The 22,313-nt window shown below is 41.2% G+C and overlaps 1 protein-coding gene across 1 annotated transcript in view; it reads left to right on the top strand.

Moving 5' to 3' along the window:
• Positions 1–1,497: 1,497 nt before the first annotated feature.
• CCDC175 (coiled-coil domain containing 175) overlaps positions 1,498–22,313 on the top strand; it is a 67,548-nt gene continuing 46,732 nt past the window's right edge. Inside the window, exons 1-5 of the mRNA XM_070513709.1 lie at positions 1,498–1,654; positions 3,846–3,931; positions 6,064–6,175; positions 10,280–10,415; positions 18,936–19,164. Coding sequence (XP_070369810.1) covers positions 1,498–1,654; positions 3,846–3,931; positions 6,064–6,175; positions 10,280–10,415; positions 18,936–19,164 — 720 coding nt within the window. The remainder of the gene's footprint in view (positions 1,655–3,845; positions 3,932–6,063; positions 6,176–10,279; positions 10,416–18,935; positions 19,165–22,313) is intronic.

Below are 22,313 nucleotides of genomic sequence, written 5' to 3'. Positions count from 1 at the left end.
GATCTGAGGACTAGCCTAGCCCAGGGCCTGCCTTCCTTGAGGAAGGAAGGGCACCAAACCAGTGGGGTGTACAGAGTGGTTATATACCGTCAAAGAGCATGTATCACATATGATTGAAACGTCTCTCTTACAATGGTCACGAGATTGCTCTGTCAGCACAGTGACTGATGGACACAGCAGGTAGTAGGTCTGCTGTCTCAGTGGACACAGCAGGAAGCAGGTCTGTTGTCTTGAGCTGGGTGGTCACAGGGTGGGTGCAGTAATCAATTCCTAGCCTAGGGAGAGATGCTTATCCTTAAGGAAATGCCAATGTGGGGGAAGTTGAGTCTTTATCTTAAATCCATTTGTTCTTGTCTTTGGGACATAGCAAATGCTTAACGCAGATATATGACGCATGCTCAACAGCCACATCAGGCCTTTTTGGAAAAACAACATCAGGCAAAATTAGATTTACACCAAATGGCTTCCTCATATACTCCAGTATATCTTATTGCTTGCCATTTGTTTGTCAAATGTATAGCCATCTTCCAGACCTAGGCACAAAGCCAACGAGAAGGCTTAAATGGGGGAGATCCTACCAGTACACAATGGGGAAGAACAAAGACACCCTTTCTATCCAATGCTAGAAGCTTCACTGGGCCTCATTTGCAAAGTGGGAAATAAAACCTATCTCAAAAGACTGTTATGAGTGTTAAATGGGTTACTGTAGGTAAAGTACTTAGAACAGTGCCTGGACCATAGAAAGCATTCAACAAATGATAGCTGTTACCATTATTATTGTCACTCTGATTTCAGTTTTCCATCTGTAAAGAAGGGGAGGGTTAAAGCATCTTTGCTGCTCTCTATCCAGCCAGAGGAAAGGGGAACTAGCCTGATGCTGGGCTGGATTTTGGAGACGCAGGAAAAAATAAATAATATCCCTGCCTTCAACGAGCTCAAAGTCTGATGGGAAGACAGGGGAAAATCACGGATTCAAGGTAAAATGTGCTCAGTGATAGAGCAGATACAGGGAAAATTCTAAAAGAATACAGAGACGGGTTTTGTACTGTAGTAGATTTATACAGACTCCACTTTTAAATCCTAAATTATTCTCTTGTAACCCTGGGCAGCTCACTTAGTCATCCCTGCCTCAGTTTCCTTGTCTGTAAAAGTGGAGATAATAAAAGAACCTGACTCGCAAAGCAACTGTGAAGATCAAGGAGCTCTATAAAGCTCCTCCTGTAGTGCCTGGCACAGAGTAGAGTTCAAAAGCGATCATCATGATTCCAATGGTCCACGAGAAAGATACAAGGCCTGAACTAAAAAATTGGAAATAGGAGGAAAGGCTAAAGAGGGACTCATCCTTCCAGGATCGCTTAATAATTGTGGATACAGTTAGAGAACAGAGGAGGCACCCACCCAGGTGCGGCCACTAGCTTGCGCCCCGGCGTCCTCGTTGCCCGTGGCAACCGGCAGTCCTGGGCTCTAGCCCGGTAGGCGCCGCGCAGGAGCAGCAAGATGGCCCTGAGCTCCTGGTCCGCAGAGCTGGGACTCCGCGAGAAGTCGGTGCGGGCGGCAGCCGTCTCCACCGGCCCCTCCCTGGAGCTATGCACCTTCCCCCCAACCCTGGGCTCCTCGGTCGCGGCCGCCGCCCTGGAGCAGCTCTCTGTTGTGGGTGAGAGGCCGCGGGCGCCGGGAGGGACGTCCCCTCGGAGGTGGTGTCTAGGCGGCGCTCAGCGGGAACCCACAGTGGGAACCCTCCTCCCGGAACCCAGAGCATCCTGGTTAGGGCATCGTCTTCCTCGGCTCCTTGGAGGGGAGAGAGGCAGCGGGGTGGGACCCAGGGCAGAGCTGGTCTGCTGTAGTGACACTGGAGTGACTCAGCCAGCTCACACTAGTAGCTGGAGACAGATTCCGGATAAATCGTAGACTCCCAGGCCATGCCGTTTGCCTCAGACTGGAGGGCCCACCTGCATTTGGATTAGGTATCCAATTTCAACTTCTCCCTTCTTGCCTTTCTTTTACAAGTGAATTTCCTCCAACATATTTTGCCATGGCAAACTGGAGAATTTACAGGCAAACAAGAAAGGGAATGTATAAGAAGCTCCTGTTGTATTAGGCAAGGAAAATTAGATAGAGAAGGATGTTCAGGCGATGCAAACAGATAATGACCTCGGATGGGCCAGGTTAAAATACTTCTTCCGCTCAAAAGCTGAACCTGTAATCAAGGGTCCTCAGTTTAAGGTAGGACACGATCCAAGAAAGGGCATTTCTTGTTCAGCTCAGACACCGTTTAGACCAAACAATCAACAAAGCATCATCTCATCGCTCCAAGGTGATCATATGGATTTCTGTTGTAATGTTACTGTTAGTTTGAGGTAGCTTCTTTTTTCCTTCTTGTATGAACTAATTTAACTTCACAGTTCTTATAAGATAGGCTTCGACAAGTCTTGTCATGAAGAGAGTTAACCACTGAAGAGAGCTAAAGCTGTCCAAGGTCATTGCCAACCACAAAGCCAGGGTCTTGAACTCTCTTCATGCTTGATCTCTAGACCATCAGGTCCATTCAACCCTAGTACTTCTGCACAAATATTTTTTCTGCTAATACTTTCTGGACCCTAAGAAAGTTTTTTGTGGGAAGAAGCTTCATTAAGCCTCTGAACCTGGTGTGAGTTATAAAAGATGTAGCTCTACAGCCCATCTGCAAGTGGAACAAGCTTGTGCGCCTTCATTCCCTGGAAGAAATGGAAGGACTAGCAGGTGATGCCTGTCCCTCCTGAACACACACTTGCTTGCAAACTCAGTAACTGATTTCCACTTGGTTTGAGAGCTTAGTTCATTAAGAGAATCCAACTTCCCTGGCACTAAGGGCAGAAGTTGGTATTTACTCTTCCTAGGGATGAGTATGGACAGTGAGGGTGTGGACTCTGGAGTCATACGACTTGTGTTTGAATCCAGACTCTATCAGTGATGGGCTCTGTGACACTGAGCATATGGCATGACCTCAGAAGTCATAGATTTCTTACCTGTGAAATGGGAATCATTAAAAAGTTATAAGAAGCAACTTAGATAACTCATGTAAAACATCAGTCACGTCAGACTCATCCCACACATGAGGATGGAGGCCTGAAATCCGTTTAGACAGATCCGTATGATGCAGTGATGACAGAGCCAAGGTAAGTAGAACTTCCTCTGTTCTCTCTCGTCTTCCTTTATCCCTTCTGTTTCCTTCCTTCTCCCCATTCTCTATGTATCTTGTCTTCATTACTTTTGCTAAGGTTTCCCAAGCCTCTCATCTCATGTGCCTCCTACTCACAGGGTGAGAGAAAAAAGGAGACTTCTGACAGCATGTGAGTGAGCAAAAAGGGTTGGAAACGCTCTGCCTCACACCTACCAGTTTTACCAATATTTACTCTCATGCCATCATTAAAATATTGGCATAGAAGTAAAAATTAAACAGTTAGTTAAATGTGTAGTTTTTGGTAAAATATTATATTTGGGATATAAATACATGAAAACAAACCTATGTTATAGGCATGTTATATTTATCCCTTTCATAAATATTTATTGAATTTTTTGTCCTATCCTATACAGATCCCTTCCTTCTTTCATGAAAGATGCAAAGATGGAATCTTAAGAGGAGTTTTCCTCAAGGAGCTTAAAATATATACCTAAATTAGAGTACTAGGAAATAGGAAATAGCAAGCACAAAAGAGATTCATATTGAGTAATGTAGAAATTCAGAGATAGAAAGTGTAATTTCTAACTGAGTAAGCATTTGAGCTAGCTAGATTTTAAAGGGTTAAATAGGATTTGGACTGATAAATAAAAGATCTTAATTTCTATTTTTTTTGGTTTTTTTTTAGAAAAATCATTGCAAAGTGACTATTTTAAATGCAACGAAGAAGCTAGGACCTTTCTTAAGGACATTGCTTTCGCTGTTAAGAAATTGGTATTGTATTTTCTATAAGAGCTATTTTTTCAATCTTCCACTTATTTCTTCATCAAACTTTAACTTAGCACCAGCTCTGTTCAAGGTACTGTAATAGATGAATAGGGAAAATATTTACTCTGAATGAAAAAAATTTTTGTCTCAGTTTACTAAGCGTTGGCAGTAGTGTCGATCAACTGCAGGTTGTTGCTCGATTTTCCACACAGGACACAGAATTAAGGACCTGTGCTATGGATGAGGGCAGCCTGCTTAGGAGATGGATTCTGCTGATGATGGAGCTCAGTTAAGGGGTGGGCCACATGGGCAAATGCTTGGCACACCAATATGTAAACCTTGCTTAAAACAAACCAACCTCTGGAATAAGTTGCACTCAGGGTACCAATTTACTCAGTTCTCTATAAGCAATTCCTTACGTAACTGATGAAAGACTATTTGGCGCCTATTCCCAGAAGTAGACCATGATGTTCAGTGAAAACAGACAGAAACTCTTTCAGTTATACTAACTCGGTCCCATCAAAGAAATAGTTAAAGTTGGCCCTGGATAATGTTTACAATGCTTCCCGGGCAGGTCAGAATGGTAAGTCTCTTCATTTGATTTAAAAATATTAAGAATCTACTACATATCAAATATCTAAAAATGTAGAAATGTGGCCGTCAAGTAAATGAGTTTGTCTACAGACTACTGATAAAAAGTTCATCTCATTACTTTGTAATTATATTTTTATGTAATTCATATAGTTGTGTATGTATACTACAGAATTATACTTTGTAGTCCCACTTAAGTAAATACACATGTAAACACTGAGAGTGGGTGTGTCGTACTGCACTGTGGTACTCTGGAAACCTTTTGTCTGCTTTGTTCTTTTAGTTGTTTTTCTTGAGGATTTAAAGGGGTCAAAATATTTATTGTGGCTTATAGAAGCATCTAGTGTGTCCCCATTTAATATCTGAGCTGTGAAATCTTTTAAATAAAGATAAATCCTTCCTTTTTTTTTCTTTTGAGGAAGATTAGCCCTGAGCTAACGTCTGCCTCCAATCCTCCTCTTTTTGCTGAGGAAGACTGGCCCTGAGCTAACACCCATGTCCATCTTCCTCCAGTTTATGTGGGATGCCTGCCACAGCATGGCTTGCTAAGTGGTGTGTAGGTCCACACCTGGGGTGCGAATCAGCGAACCCCAGGCCATCGAAACAGAACATGCGAACTTAACTGCTGCCCCACTGGGCTGGCCCCCCATTTTTTAAAGTAACAAATTTTTGTTATTATAAAAGCATTGCTTGTTTACTCTGGAAAATTTAGAAAAAAATAGAGAAGCAAAAGGAAGAAAGTAAAAACCACCATGATTCCAGTGCCCTAAAATAATCACAATTAATTCTTTGATGACTGACCTCCCCACTGCAGTGTATAGATGCTGCCGGGAGTGAATTTTATTTTTTACAGAAAAATGATCATCCTACATATACAATTGTGTAATCTGCTTTTCATTATTCATAAAATATAATGGCAATTTCTCAGGTCGTAAAATAACTATAGCCAACACGACCATTTATTTAAAAGATGATTTATCTGTTTTTTTCACTAACGGATTTTTGAAGGTTTTTTCCTGTTTTGAAATAGCCCCGCCAATAATAATAATAATAATAATAATAATAATAATAATAGTAATAGCCCCACCAGACTATTTGTTTGGATTTGTCAGTGTGTGTAAGAGGACCACTGTTCTCTTTCTATATCTCTATATATCTCTTAGGTATATTTCTCTTTATAGAAATATACCTAAGCATATTTCTACAGGCACTTTCTATTTTTTAATTAAGTAGCTTTCTTTCTCAATGTTACCCTTTTTTTGGAGTCTTTCCTTTTAAATTGATTGAAACTGCATACAACAAACACATGAACATAGGGAAAGATGACTTCTGAGTAGGAGAAAATCAGCAGAAATAGAAGGATAAATGAACAATAACACCTTAAAAACTGACTGTAGAGTAGGTACTTTTCCCACTGTCTATTCCAGATAAAAATAATAACAAAAGGTGTTTACTGAAAATCAAAATTTGATCTCTGAAAGCATTGTTTAGGAGCTCAATCTTATTATAATGTCTTAACTTTTTAAATATATAATTTAAATTTTCAGGAAGAAATGAGAAAATCTACAATTGATCGTCTGGAAATTGAAAGCATGGAGCTCAGCAGACTGTACTATCTATTGGAAACTCTCCCTTATAGCGTCCGTGGAGAATTCGAAGGTACTTTTGAGGTTATCAACTAGAGAAATGTAGTTTATCTTATAAGGAAATAGAGCCAAATACTTGTAACAAGGTGAGTTTAATAGTTATTTCATGTCAAAATATAGCTAGAAAGAGTATACAACACAAACATAGTGAGATCCGTAATAATTGTCCCTGACATTTTAAGTGGAAATAATGTATATAAAACTTGAATTTATATAATTTAGTTTCTAAATAGACTAAAGATATATAGATCAGTGCATTTCAGATTGATATTTATTCAATTAAATTAGGCAGCTTGACTGGCCTAAACCGGCATTTTTTGTCTTTCCGTCTCTATGAGTGTGGCTACTATAGCTACCTCATATAAGTAGAATCATACAATATTTTTCCTTTTGTGACTGACTTATTTCACTTGGCGTGTCTTCAATGTTCATCTGTGTTGTGGTACACGTCAGAATTTCCTTTCTTTTTAAGGTTGAACAATATTCCACTGTATGTATGTATATCATGCTTGCTTTATTCATTCATCCATTGGTGGACCTGTGGTTGCTCCCACCTTTTGGCTATTGTGAACAATGCTGTTATAAACATGGATGTGCAAGTATCTAGTCAAGTCCCTGCTTCCAATTTTGCGGGGTATATGTGCAGAAGGGAATTGCTGGATTGTATAGTAATAAGGTAATTTGACATTTAATTTCTTAAGAAACTGCCATACTGTATTCCACAGTGGCTGCACCGTTTTACATTTCCACCCATCACGCATGAGGGTTCCAGTTTCTCCACATTCTTGTCAACACTTGTTATTTTCTGTTTTTGGTTTTTTACGTAATAGCCATCCTAATGGGTGTGAATTGTTATCTCATTGTGATTTTGATTTGCATTTCCCTAACGATCATGTTAGGGAAAAGATGATGTTGAGCATCTTTTCGTGTGCTTATTGGCCATCTGTATATCTCCTTTGGAGAAATGTCTATTCAGGTTCTTTGCCCATCTTTTAATCAGGTTGTTTCTTTTGTTGTTATTGAGTTGTGGAATTCTTTATATCTTTTGTTGTTATTGAGTTGTGGAATTCTTTATATATTCTGAATGTTAACCTCTTATCAGATATATGATTTGCAAATATTTTGTCCTGTTCCGTGGGTTGCCTTTTCACTCTGTTGATGATGATTTTTGATGCACAAGAGTTTTTAATTTTGATGTTGTCCAGTTTATCTATTTTTCTTTTGTTGCCTGTGCTTTTGGTGTCATATCTAAGATATCATCGCCAAAGCCAGTGTCATGAAGCTTTCCCCCTATGTTTTCTTCTAAGAATTTTATAGTCTTAGCTCTTACATGTGGGTCTTTGATCCATTTTGATCCATTAAATTTTGTATTTGATGCAAGGTAAGGGTCCACCTTCTTTCCCCAGCTGCGAGGAGTGTTGGCTGAGGCCACAGCTCTCTTTCTCTGCAAGGATTGCCCTGGACAAAAGAGGAAGGCTGCACTCCAGGTTACATCCCCTCCCCAGGTGCCACCCACACTCAGCGATTGGCCACTGTGAGGGTACAAAGATCTGCCTCCCTCTCCTAGATGTAGAATAACTCGAAAGTGTCGTCACAGCTCCAAGGCTCATTACCATTTAACCTCTCTCTGCCCAACCCTGCTTCAGTTATTTCCTCAGAGGTGATATTCCTGAGAGCACTACACAATACATTTCCTATACACAGATTTTAGAGTCTATTTCCCAGGAAGTCCAACCTAAAACAGTGGTCTAAATAAGTTAAATAACATTTTCTAAGTGGATGCTCTGGTTATCCATGTCTTGCCTTGCAGCTCCAAATCTACCTTCTTTGTCTGCTCTGTGATAAGGGAGCTGGGCCCTGTAAATTTTCCCCTTTACTAGCTGGCACAATATTATGCATTGTCAGTAGAAGGCACTGGAGGAACAATGTAGGAAAAAGGGGTACTCTTCCTGGTCCCAGTGTGCCTAGCTTGGCAAACTCTTGCAGTGCACACAGCTTCTCTGCGCCAGGGTCCTGCAGCGTGCAGCAGTCTCCAGCAGCTCCCTCCAGTACCCCTTATGCAGCTTCACACTACCAGCCACACTGCTACCAGGGAGGCACCTCCCTCTGAACAGTTCTCCAGCATCTTTTGGGTGGTTTTGCAGTGAGTTTTGAAGTATGGCACCTCCCTGTGGACAGGTTCCTCCAATATCCCAGAAGACAGATTTCTAGCACGTTCTGCCAGCCCAGGATTTCATGAACTTCTCTGCCATGCAGTGAACCATAGCCCTCTCCAGTGAGGTCTAGATCTCGGGTCTGGAGGTGCTGCTTCCTCGGGGGCACTCTTTCTCAGCCCTAGAGACAGTGGCTGCTCCTCATGCCTGCTATTCCTGAATTCTTTAGACTTCTCTTTGCTTTCTTACTATTCATCCTCTCATTACATGAATCCTCTGTTATAGTTACTAATTCTTTATATTAAAATTTCCCTATTCAATTTACTATGAGATTTCTATGTCCTAATTAGACCCTGACTGATATGGTTGGTTATAAAACAATACGCCTGGTGTTAGTCTGGTTTGGCAGGGAAAATACAGCAAACTCTTTGTGCAGAGGAAGAATAAGACTTAGAAGAATCTGTGCCAAAGGCAGAATTAAGAATGTTTTTTGTTTTATTTTCTTTGATTGCTTTTCTTTAGTTTCCAGATTGGGTTACTTTTATAGTCAGGGAAAATATTTTAGAAGGAAAAAGAAATACCATGCTAGCTTATAAGGTCCTAGATACACACTGAATACTTAACCAAGTAAATGTAGTTGGCCTTATGATATAAAACTGTGCTACTCAAAGTATGGTTCTTGCATCAGCAATGTCAGCATCACCTGAGAGCTCATTACAAAGTGCAGAACCTCTAGGCTCACCCCAGACCTACTGCATCAGAATCCATGTTTCAGCAGCATCCCCAGGGAATGCATAGGCACATTTGAGACAAAGTTGAAGAAGCTCTGCCAGAAAGAGCAAATTTAGCTAGTAGTCTAGAAAAAATAACCTAGCTCTCTCAGGGGAGCTATCAGCTAGTTTCTTGGGTATTTGTTGTGTAGAAATGGGTAGTCTGGTACCTTTCTAAACAGCAGTGTTAAAAAATTCCTGCATTTTTACCACCTGTCTATCATGCACTAAGGTAATCCTTGAAGTCTTGTGTGATTACACTGATTTGCTATTTACTGATGAATGATTAGTTTCTTTTTTTTTTTTTTTGGTGAGCAGATTGGCCCTGAGCTAACATCTGTTGCCAATCTTCCTCTTTTTTTACTTGAGGAAGATTGTCGCTGAGCTAACATCTGTGCCAATCTTCCTCATTTTGTGTGTAGGACACCACCACAGAATGGCCTGATGAGCAATGTGTAGGTCTGCACCCAGGATCTGAACCTGCGAACCCCAGGCCACTAAAGCAGAGCACGTGAACTTAACCATTACGTCACTGGGCCAGCTCTGAATAATTAGTTCTTTAACTCTGGGTCCCCCAGAAAGCAGAGCCAGAGGCAATGGCTTTGGCACTATTATTTTATTAGGGAGTACAATCCAAAGAGGAGGAGGCTGGGATAAGGAGACCAAAGTAGGGAGCAGGAGAGCTAATGTGGGGTGCATGTGATGTTGACTGCTGCCAAGTGCAACTAGTTAAGTATGAGAATATGCTCCCAAGACACAGTGTTATGTCTTCTCAGGACCATCCAGGCACTGGCTTCTGTCTGTCACTGGTCCAGTGGCTGCCCCCCCTCCCACACTTTGTGTGACACGTGCATGGGTGTGGGTGTCTAAAGAAGTCCCGTGGCAGAGGCAACAGGGAAGTCCTAGACAGGAGGTGAGAGGTGGATAGAACAGGCAGGAATCGGATGCTGTCAGACTGCATAGCCTGAAGTTGTTGAGAGCCCTTAGAAAGCTGGTCACCACAGCAGCAACAAGGGAAATGATGGAGAGGTAAGATTGAGAGGGTCCAAAGGGGAGAGTAAGAGGTGTCAGATACAGGAGCATAATTAAAAGAATACTTCCCCAAAAGTCATAATTGTTCGTGATTTGAAAAATCAGTATCTACAATTGTGCTGTTTCTCAAATAATTTAGTAACATTTCCACTTACTTTTAAGAATGTGTCAGAGATGCTCGCAGATTAAACCTTTTTGAGATAAATCAATTACAAATGAAAATTTCAAGGATGAATAATGAAATAGAGTCTCTGAAGAAGAGAATACTTGATCTGAAAAATATTAATACAGCTCTGGGGTAGGTATTTTTTTTTATTCAGTACTTGAGGGAATTGGGGTCTGGGACTGGAGTGGGAACATTGTCCGAAGGGGTTTGCCTTCTGGCCTGAACCGCTGCAGGGCAGGTTAAGAGGTGGAGATCGCTGGTGAAAGATGCCCTGGACCCATGAGGGGTGTGTGATGCTGCAGAGAGTGGGGGAGGAAAGCAGAAAACCTTCTACCACTGTACAGTGTCAGAGGCAAGCCAGCTTCCCAGCAGCACCTACTGTGTGTAAACCACACTGCCTCAACCGCCACCTCCAAAGGCAGAGGCTCATGGTGGTTTTAGTTTCCATTTTAGTAAAATTGAGTTTACACACTCAACTACCAAAGCAAGAAATCTTGCTTGGTATTAAATATAATATCAAACTAGATATATTGTCGCTAGTCTAATGCCTTAAAGATATTCAGTCATGATGTACTGGCAGGCAGTGGATATTGGTTCCCAGGAGAGAGTTCCATAATTTTATCTGTAATTAAATGAGACAATGTATGTAAGTACCTGTAGCTCAGGACCTGACACCTGTTAGCTTCTTTCCTTTATTCCTGAGCTGTGTTGCTAGCACTTCACCCCCTGTGGTCCTCGTTCTCTTTATCTGTAAAATGGGGAATTAGAAGTCTTGACTTACACAGCTCGTGGAGGAAGAGATATATTCCGAAAGAAAAGACAGTGGAACCCTGAAGAAAAACTCAGCACTGTGGCCAAATTTGTACGACTGATGCATAAATATCAGAAGGTCAGTTTGTTAGAGTAAGAAATTGTCAGTGAAAATAATCTATAACCAATCTATAAATCAAAATTGGGGTAAGTTTATTATGAGCCAGATCTGAGGACTAGCCTAGCCTGGGGCCTTCCTTCCCGAAGGAAGGAAGGGCACCAAAGCAGTGGGGTGTACAGAGTGGTTGTATACCCTCTTGGAACAAAGATCATCCATCACGTATGATAGGAATGTCCCTTTTACAATAGTCATGAGATTGCCTAGCCAGCACAGCAATTCACACAGCAGGTAGTAGGTCTGCCATCTTGAGTTGGGTGGTCACAGGGTGGGTGCAGCAATCACTTCCTAGCCTGGGGAGAGATGATTATCCTTAAGGAAATGTCAGTGTGGGGGGAAGTTGCACCTTTATCTTAAGGGCATTTGTTCTTGTCTTTGGGGCACAGCAAATGCTTAAAGCAGATATACAATGCATGCTCAACAGCCACGTCAGGCCCTTTTGGAAAAACAAAGTCAGGCCGAATTAGAGTTACAACAAATGGCTTCCTTATATCCTCAAGTATATCCTATTGCTTGCCATTTGTTTATCATTTTTCCCTTTTTGATCTATAATCTTTTGATAGAAAGCATTGATGATCAAAATATTGTCCTTCAGTGCCAGGGTGGTTGTTGCCTGCCCTGGTCCATCTTGTCCGTTGGTGCCAGGGTTTTATCTAATTTATTTACCTATTTGTCCATGTTGGGGGGAAATAGATATAGTGGACAAGCATAGAGGTATATATATTAACAGAGGGAGCATTTTATAGGTTATATAATTTTCACTTAATTTTAGATTGTTGCACAAACATTGTATACATGCTTTTCTATGACTCCTTATGTATACACTGTTCATAATTATAGAAAAAGTACAGTAACAATGATAATAACTCAACAAATTTGAAAACATTAGTTAGGACGTTAGGCATAGTCCTTATCAGAAAAAGAAATTTGTCCAGGGTTATAAGATGGGTTGACCATCTCAAGTTGCCGAGCAACCATTACTCTAGTTTGTGTGCCAGTCTTACAACATTGAGTAAAGAAAACAGCAATTAGTTTGAATATTATGTCTAGTACAAGAATTCCAAGAAGTAATAGAAGTAGGAATCAAAATCTGGATCGAAAAAGGGTACCAATACTGGAAGGGAGCCAACCAAACAATGCAAGACTGGGTGTAGAATTGCATAAGGCATTCACCTATTTCTTCACGTGCTTTAGCAGAGATGACACATTGGAAGATTTATCCTGAAAGCACAGCATTCAGCTTGAGTGATTGCATATGTACCACCTTGGGATGCCGTTAAAATATCTAAAGCCATTCTATTTTGAAGGAAACTTTTTTCGTTAAAGACATTTTAGTGTTTAATATGGCTATTCCTGCTTGACTACCATTAAGGGCTTGTTGAGTAAATTTAGTCATGGCTTCCATGTGTGATAATAACATCTTCTAGCCCCAAAGAAGGAACAAATATGGCCGCTTGGTGGCTGTACCAGTGGAACACTGAATGAACCCATCTGGCCTTAAAGAGAGGGAAATTGGCAACAGGTGTTAGCTCAGTGTGAATCCTTCCCTGCTTCCAAGAGAAAGTCAAGGTGCAGTGTTTTAGCCAACCCAGCAGTAGCCAAGGCCGGAGATTTGTTCTGTACAACCACTGAGTTCCATTAGATGCTACCTGATAAATGCCTGGCCTTCAAGACTGGTCTGTTCCAAATCATTCACTTTCTTTAAGTATGATAGTGTTTTGAAACCTTAAAGGGAACAATTATAAAATAGACTTACAGTTTAAACATAACAAAGGTTTACATGAGGGGATATAAGGTTGGGAATACAGGTTTGATCTGGGATCTTGGGACAACTGTCTACAACAGATGCTGTCTTCTTCCCATTCTGGTATGGTCCTTTCCAACAGGGCTATTAAGAGCCTTTTATTTGATGCCTCTTCTGATAAATAAATTCTCCAGGTTATAGTCCACGATCCTTAAGGTCTGGGAGCTTTCAGTGAAAAGAATCAGCTACCAACCTTTCATTTCTTTTAAGCATCTCAATGAGATCCTGACAACAATGTAATATATCTCCCTTAAGCAAAGTTGGTTCATATATTTCCTCATCTAATTGCATAGGCTGTCCTATTATTATTATTATTTCAAAAGGAGACAGTCAATGTTTACCAAAAGGTGTAGATCTAAGATTAAGGAACACTAGCAGAAAAGCTTTTGGCCATGAGAAAGTAAATGCTTCTGAAAGCTTTCCCAATTGAATTTTGATTGTGCCATTAGTTCTTTCCATCACTCTTGAGGACTGGGAATGGTAAGCACAGTGGAAATGCTGCATTGTGGGCCAAATATTATAAATAGATTCAATTATTTGTCTGGTGAAATGAGTTCTTCGGTCACTGTATTAGCTTGGTAGGAATTCCTCAAGCAAGAATTATCCTTTTCAATAATAATTTGCCTAAAGCCATCACTCTTCTGAAGGAAAGGCCTTAAAGCAATGTGAGAACATACAGATCCTTACAAGATATATTTATATCCTTGAGATGATGGAATTTGGACAAAGTCCCATTGTCATAGCTCAAAGTGTCCATTAGGAAGGAGAAATTGGCCTTGTGATTTATGAAATAGTTTTCCTAGATTATATCTTGGGCATATAGCACAATGAGTATAGGCTTTATGATCTACTATGGGAGAAAGTTTCCAAAAGTATTGTTTCCCCCTTTTTGTTGCCACCTTTACATATGTGTGTATATATATATATATATTTTTTTTTTTTCCTATGGCAATTTCTTGAGCCTATAGAAGGAAGTCTTTTACTGGGTTAGCAGAGTTAATAGAAAGTAGTGGGCATTCTCAAGACTGGATAGCATATCCAGCTTGATAACATCCTTGGTTATCATTTAAGTAAGACCCATCTGTAAACCAATTAAATAATAGAATGCAGTAGTGATCTTTTCCTCTTGTGATGTTGGAAGCAAGGTAGCAGGCTTAAAATAGTGAATAATATTTACTTACACATTATGACCTAAAAAGGTTTGTCATCATTTACTTGACAATGCTTCCTATGCAATTTAGCATACCAAACAAGCCTAATGAGTACATCCCTCTTTATAGGAAGAGAGAACAAATTTCTTTGAGAAGCCCCAGGGGCCCTCTGAAAATTCTCAAAGAAGGTCAAAATAAAGACTTCATTTAGGATATGAATTATGGGGAGCTTGTACCTTAATAGAGAGACCCCAGTCTTTTTGAACATAGGAAATTATCTTAACAAAACATAGATCTCCTGTCTTTAAGGTAAACTTACTCAAAAATAAAAACCTGTTATAACCTCTTTATCAAGAGCAGACCAAGAGTTTAAGGAAATTATCCCTTTTAAGAGAGAAAGGCAAATTCTAATTCTTGTACCAGCTTACTTTTTATATTAAAACTCATTTATTTAATTAGATTCATTTCAGTCTTAGCCAACTTGACCACATACAAAACTCCTCAGGGTTTTACTTTCACCAACCTTCTGTCACTTTCTTTTACATTAAGAATTTGTCTCATGCTTTCCTTTTTTTCCTTCTAGTACTTTGGACAAATTTATCTTTCTTAACAAAGCAAACAAAAATATTTCCATTCTTTATACCTTCTTTATGGAAAACATACATCATTCCTTGAATACGCATATATTTTCCTTAATTTTTAGTAGCTTTAATCACATAAATTAGAATTCTTTAACCCTTAGAAACCATAATTTTTAGTGAAAACTAAGAAGTAAGCAATTATAAACTTTTTTTTTTACGTTAGCATTCTGTGGCTTGGGAAACTTATAAATACCTTTTATAATTTCTAAAACTATGTTACTTCATAGTACAATCTTTTAACAAAATATGACATGTTTACTAATAGAGTGAAACACCTTTTAGTTTTTCTGTAATAAGAAGCCAAGAGTAGTTCAACTTATATTTAATAATTAATGTCTAATATTTTCGTATTTAGAGATGATCTAGATATTTAATAAATTTTTAGCATTTAAATGAAGGTAGCAAAACTTCAAAGTTTCAAGTTACCAAAGAAATTTTGGAAGCTATTTTAAGTACATACACCATAACACATAATTATTGTTAAAAATTCACCCAACACTCATCTTTTTCACATCTATTTGGTTACTTGTTCCCAATAATTATTTAGATTGCCTACAAGACTTTATGAGATGTTATGCAAAATTAGCCATCATTTTAAGTTATTATTTTTGTTAACCAGTTTTGTAATAGAGACAACATCAGCTTATCTGACCAGTAAACATAGAATAAAGGCTGCATGTCTGCATCACGTCCAATGCGGATAACTCTGTGGACATGCCTATTTTAATCAAACCAACAAACTTAAACAAGCTTTCATTTACCAAAGATTATTTCATCTCACCTTAACTTGAAAGATGTTTGGGTTAGTTTCATTTATAAAAGTTTTTGTAAACACTTACTTTAAGTCAATTGAATAAAGTTCTTTAGAAATTATACCATCTGGAGGTAAAATGCCATACATTTGTAACATACATATATAGACACACACATAAACAACAGACAGATACAACAAAGATTTTCCTTAGATTTTTGGGCAAGGGTGCTTTCATAGCAGGCCACGTCTGCAAAAGCTTCTTTTTCCATTTTTTTTCTTTCAGTCTTAGGAATCTGGGATGGGAATATTTCCTCTTTTGTTAAGCAATTGCAAGTCTCAGCATGAAGACAGCCAGAGTTCTGAGGAGAGGCTGCCCATTCAGGCATTGGTGGGGCTTTTTTAGAAGCTTGATTTCCTGCTTTTCTTTTAGTTTTGTTTTGCCATAAAGTCTGAAAAACTCCTAGGGACAGTGTGGTGGGTCAGAAGTGTGCTGCCTGTGAGTGTTACTCCCTAAAGAAAGGTCATAAACACTCTCTTACGTGCCTCAGTTTCTCCCACCAGCAGCATAAAACTGCCATGGGGGCTTGGAACTTGGGTAACCAACCCCCATGTGAGCTTCCCCAGACGAGCTTTTAATTAATTAACGTGAATGATGGTGAAGTTCCCTATGGAACCACTACATGTTGTGAGGCATTCGATCTTCCAACACTCCCACTGAGGTTCTCAGTCACCTGAGAACACCTTTCAGCCCAGAGGAGCAATACCCCTTTTCTTCAGAGCTGAACATGTTCAGTCTCTCACTTCTCTACCAAGCAGTTTGTTCAGACTTTATAAACGCAATTCTTTCCAATTTAAAGCCAAATTTAAAAGGTCAGCCTACCTCATTCACTCCAAAGTTCCTCCTTGACTCCCCTGGCTTAGGAAATCCCCCCTAGGTTTTTCTTTCCTAGGAGATCCCCCTAGGTTCCTCTTACCTAGGGTCTGTACTGGTATCCCCTTAGGACACCTAGTCTTAAGGCTTGAAACAGCTCATATAAACTCTGAACCATCAATTTAAAATAAGGAAGTCTGGGTTTCAGGAGAACTCAACATGGTCACCTGAAGAATGCAGTGATCCCGGGGGTGGTCAATGGGCCCCTATTGGTACTGAATGGTGGTTCAGTGTAGATTCCAGGTGGCCTCTGGTGGGTTTCTCTGAGATCCTGCTGTGACTATGCCAAGAAAATGTTCAGAGGGCCCTCATTATGGTGAACAGTTCTTCTTGGGAAGCTAAAATAATCAGAAGGTTGCTTGGTGCACCAGATTGCAAAGCTTCAGGAATCACGTGGAGACCTTGAGGCCCAGGGACGCGTTTCCCCACGCAGGCCCTCAGAACACCTGTGCTGGGAGACGCTCCACAAGGAAGAGAGGTCGTGATCACATAAGCTTGAGAAATGCTGCATACTCTCACCCCTGCTGGGGATCCGCAATGCAGACTTATGCATGGTGCCTGCAAGCCACAATCACCAGAGCCTGCCATATAAACGAGACTATCAATTTCTAAACTGACAACGAGGACAATAATACCCAAGCTGAAAACTCATGTTAATGGGCTTGCACCATCACACCCCTATAGACCAGTGATTCTCAAACTTGAGTGTGCTTTAGAATCACCTGGAGTTCTTGTTAAAACACAAATTACTTGGACCCCTCCCCCTAGATTTCTGATTTAGTAGGTCTAGGGGATGGGAGTGAGAATGTGCATTTCCAACAAGTTCCCAGGTAATGCTGGTGCTGCTGGTCCTGATCACACTGTGAGAATCACTGCTCGAGAGAAGTCTTTATGGAAAAGTAAATTACAAACGAAAGGTGGGTTTCTTAATGAACTGGCATCATCAGCCTACAATTACTTGTTGCATCCATTTTCCAAAGAAAGATGTATATCAAGGTGCCCACACTCTCTGACAGGTGGTCTTCTTCTGGATAGTCCTCAAAACCTGAATCTGTGAGAGCTCTTTAGGTGGGTTTTCCCTAGGTCCCATATTTGGTTTTTGAGTGCTCTCCTCTCAACCGGTCACAATCACCTGGTTAGGTTTTTTTTTTTTTTTTTTTTGAGGAAGATTAGCCCTGAGCTAACTGCTGCCAATCCTCCTCTTTTTGCTGAGGAAGACTGGCCCTGAGCTAACATCCATGCCCATCTTCCTCTACTTTATATGTGGGACGCCTACCACAGCATGGCTTTTGCCAAGTGGTGCCATGTCCACATCTGGGATCTGAACTGGCAAACTCCAGTCCACTGAGAAGCAGAACATGAGAACTTAACCTCTGTGCCACTGGGCTGGCTCCTGGTTAGGTTTTATTGATTTGACTTGTTTTGTTTTGCTTTGCTTCCTTGAGGCTACTCGATCTTTAGGTTGATTCATTCTTGGAAGGCTTCCTCTACTAGACCCACAAAGCACCCATTACCTAACCCCCTCTATCTTGGGCTTCTTTTTATTGCGTTTCTGTGGAGGAGTTTACTTCTGGAAAATAAACTTAACAACAACCTGTTTCCATTTTCCTGGGTCTTTGCACACAATTCCCTTGAATTAAAGTTTTTAGCCCTGGGAACTAGAAAAAGGAAAAAGGTCTTTACATTGCAGGAGTGTCTAAAAAAGGAAACTGTAGAAATGGCACCAACTTCCCTCCTCTAAATCTTTTCTTGTTAGCCCCGGGGTAGATGTTTTTCGCAATCTTAAGGTCTTCCTCCAAAGTATGTGGCCAGCAATAGATATGTGAGGTTAATATCTCCCCTTGAACTCATATTTGGCTGCAGCTAGGAGAAGATAAGAGGATTCAAATTAGGTTTCCAGCATCCTCTGAACAGTGAAGATGCACTCCACCTCCTCCTCCTCAACTCCTGTCCGTCAGAGGAAGGCTAGCTTTCTCCTGGGTTCTCCCTGCAGAGTGACGGCATCAGAAGGTGCCTGGAGGGCTGGTGGGATGTTAATCCTTCTTTGGCTTCACTACATATCTCAGGATGATAAGATTGATGGTGATGCTATGTAACAAGCCATTTGTGTAGCCAGATTCTATTTACCTGGTCAAAACTGTTTTTGAATCAGTGTATACTTTAAACCAAAATGTCCTGTAGTTACTACTTGGTATGTGGGGACAAGTAGGGTGAGGCAGGACCACATGCCATTTTTGCAGTGGTGAACAGTTGCAAGGTTGACGCTTGTCTTGTGTTTCCTTCTGTTGTCGTCTCAACCAAGTTTAGGCAAGCACAAATACAACTCTAAAATAGCTGTCCCTTACAATTTTCCTCTTTATGGTGGTTGGTCTCACCAGACAGACGTTAAATTCCTTTTGTAAAAGCCATCCTTTTCATACCATGAATGATTCTTTTCTCCTAGTGAAAAGCAGGAGGAATTGGCAAGGCAACATGAAAAGGCTGTTGTGTCACTCAACCACATGATGGAAGAAAAAGCTGCTACTGCTGTTCACATCAATGAGACTTACACCAAAATAAACTTGGAGAAGGAGGAAATAGAATTGCAAAAAAAATTGGTTCAAGATATACAGGAGGAAATGGAAAAAGAAAGAGAAGAATATTTGAAAAGAAAACAAAAATTGAATGAAGAGGCAAGTGGTATGGTTTATTCTTTAAAATATGTACAGAATTCAGGCAAGAAATGGGAAATGATTTCTTTGTCCTCAAGGCTAGCAAGCACTCCCTATGGCATCTTCTGCGATCATAGGGTAGGGACTCAAAGACACTGGAGCCCCTTGGGGAAGACATTTGCTTGTGTGGCAGCATCTCAGTTTGTGGGAAAAAACATGAATGACAGGATCTGTAACACCAGGGTGGCCCCTCGCTCATCTGCAGCTCATTAGGGACAAGCCATTTGCCTCCAAGTTATCTGGTTGCCCTTGCTAGTTCTGAGGCCGTGTCTCTATGGACAGGACCATGGAGTTCAGCTCTGCCAGAGTCTGTGGCTCCTGCTGAATGAATCTGAGAGGAGTGGCCCACAGAGGGGCTGGGCAGAGCCAAGCACCCCAGGAGAATGGAGTATTTCGGGACCAGTAGTTTTGAGAGGGTGGGACGGGATAACCGCTGCATCTTGCTGTCTGCTAGGCCATGTTAATTGAAATTCGACTTTGAATGGTTTATGACCGCTTCCTCCTCTTTCTGCTTCCAGTTGCCTCAGGAGAGGCAAGGCTGTCTCCGCATAAGGTCTTCTTCCTCCCTGCAGAGGGGGCCGAGCTCACAGTGAGAATTGTTTTTGAGCTGCTGGCGCTGCGCTCTCTGCAATGGGAGCTGGCATAACCTCAGGTTATCAATGCAGGAAATCAGACTCAGATTCCCAACCCTGATATACTTTAAAAAAGAAAGAAAGAAAGGAAGAAAAGAACATTTATTGAATTTCTTTTCTTGAGTCTTAATTAAAATTTAGAGGAACCCAATCTGGCGGTGACCAACATTTGGTTCTCAGGGTGGTTAGTTCTGTGATAAGACTTGAGCTGTTCATAAATTCCAATCAGGTCTGAGCCTCTTTATCCTTCGAAGTGCCTACATCTTCAGAAATAGTTTCACACTAAAACCACGCGTTATTTTTCTCGAGTGTGGATAGCTCAGCCCTGGTCATCCTTGGAACAGGCTCTTGGTGAAGTGGCTGGCAAGGAGTCCCTTGGACAGCCTGCTGCTGCCAAACAGAATTCATAACTGTCGAGTTCCCTGGACCTTTTCAAGGTTGAAGCCTGGGCTGCAGTGCTGGAATTCACTGAAATCCATGTCTCAAAAATAGTGGCGGGCTCCAGCACTGGGCTGGGCCTTATTTATTGTTATCCCAATGAAATTGTTTCAGGACAACAAGGACCAAAAGGAGCTTTCCTGTTTTCGTTCCCCATCCACAACAATGCTGAGGGCCACTCATGTGACCCCACTGTTCCCAGCCCTCTGCTGAAAGCACCCTGTGTTCTCTCTGAGCAGTCCAGAGCCCCCAAGCTGGAGCGGCTCACTTAAGTTACAGGGGCTGAAAGTGGGTGTGTCCGTGTGTGCACAGCTGAGTGACAACTTGAAAGGCGGTGGGGAGTGAGGAGGGGGCCCTGTCCCTTTTCTTCGCTTCCCCTGGGAAGCGATGGCATCGGATCTGTACTTTGCCCACCAAAAGGAAGGCCCCTTAGGGCAGGCACTGTCTGCTGTGTTCACTGCTGTGTCCTCACGCCATGAGCAGGACCTGGCATTCCTCGTATGTGGTAGGCACCCTATAATATTACTCTATTGAATGAATGAGTTTCTAACTTCATGTTAAGCCCTAGGGGAAGGTTTTCTCCCCCTTCCTATTCTTTAATGTAAATGTTAAAACACAAGAAAGGAAACCCAGAGGGGTTTCAAAAAGGGAATTTGCAAATATGATAGGTTCTTCTCCCTTATGTGAATGGTCTTTCTTGGGGATCTACAAGCTTTTTCTGAAAAGGCCCAGACAGGAAATATTTAGGGCTTTGCAGGACATAACAGCCTCTGTGGATGCTACTCAGCTCTGCCACTTCAATACAACAGTAGCCATAAACAACACCTAAATGAAGGAGAGTGGCTTTACGAAAACAGGTGGGAGCAGATTTGGCCCACAGATAGTGGTTTGCCTGGCCCTGGTCTATCGCCCTGGAAAAGGGCACCAGTGAGGACACTTTCAGATGCAAATAGCAGAAGCCCTACTCAAACTGGCCTAAATAGTAAGAGCATTTATTATCTCACACAGTAGGAATTCCTGAGGTAGCACAGCCTCCAGGACTAGTTAATTCAGTGGCTCATCCCTCCTTTCCTCCATCCTTCATCTTAAGGCTGCTTTCCCTCATGGTCACCAGATGGCCGCCCGTGACAGCTGGACTATGTGCTTCCTTATTCAGATAGAAAGAGGAGAACCTTCCCCAACCAAGAACCGTAAGTCTTCTTGCTGTGACTGATCTGGTCAGGTTGAGACAGAGCCCACCCCTGGAAAAATAATGGATCCTAAGGGAATGCCATGTGCCACAGTTGGGCTAGACCAACTAGGGAGGATATTAAGGCATCAGCCACCACCATTCACTGAAGGTTCGTGATAGGCTGTGATAACAGCCTGTTACTTTTCTTTACTTCCTATGAGAAAGGAAAACCTGTTACAGGTAGCAGAGAGTCTTCAAATCCATAAGATCTCCCCTAACAAAACAAAATACCCTTTACCAATATTTCTACAATCGCAAGACCTTGGAAGAAGGCTTAGTCCAAAGTATGAACGTAGAATTCCAATTTTCGACAAAATTTGTTAATCACAAATTTTCACTCACATGCGACTGTGCCCTGGTGCAGAGATAAGTGCTAACGAGCACATTCATTCGGAGTAGTTGCGTTGGGGGAATTGGCTGGTGGCTTTGAGGGAAAGCATCCAAACGTATGTTTTCGTAACTCTTTGATACAGAGTTGAATGTGCTTTCTCAGGCCTTACTACTAGGTTGTTACTTTGTTCTTGATAATTCATTTTGCCAGACAAATCTATGACGTGTTTGATTTTGATAAGAGAGTGACTCACTTTGTCAGGGTCTGACAAGTGATGGGGATCGGCTTGATCTTGGTAAAATGGTGAGAAGTTGTCCGGGACTGTGACCTGCCCTATCTTCAATGATTTTGTTTACTCAGTCTTCAGTCTGTTTTATTTCCCGTTACATAATGTGAATTTAGATGTCCAGACAATTCTTCATTCCTTCCTTCGACTCTCCTGGTCTTAGCACACTGTCCATCTGGTAACCGTTGCTTT

Source organism: Equus asinus, chromosome 7, assembly GCF_041296235.1.
Source record: "Equus asinus isolate D_3611 breed Donkey chromosome 7, EquAss-T2T_v2, whole genome shotgun sequence".
NCBI lineage: Eukaryota > Metazoa > Chordata > Mammalia > Perissodactyla > Equidae > Equus > Equus asinus.
This window is presented reverse-complemented; position numbering and strand designations above follow the sequence as displayed.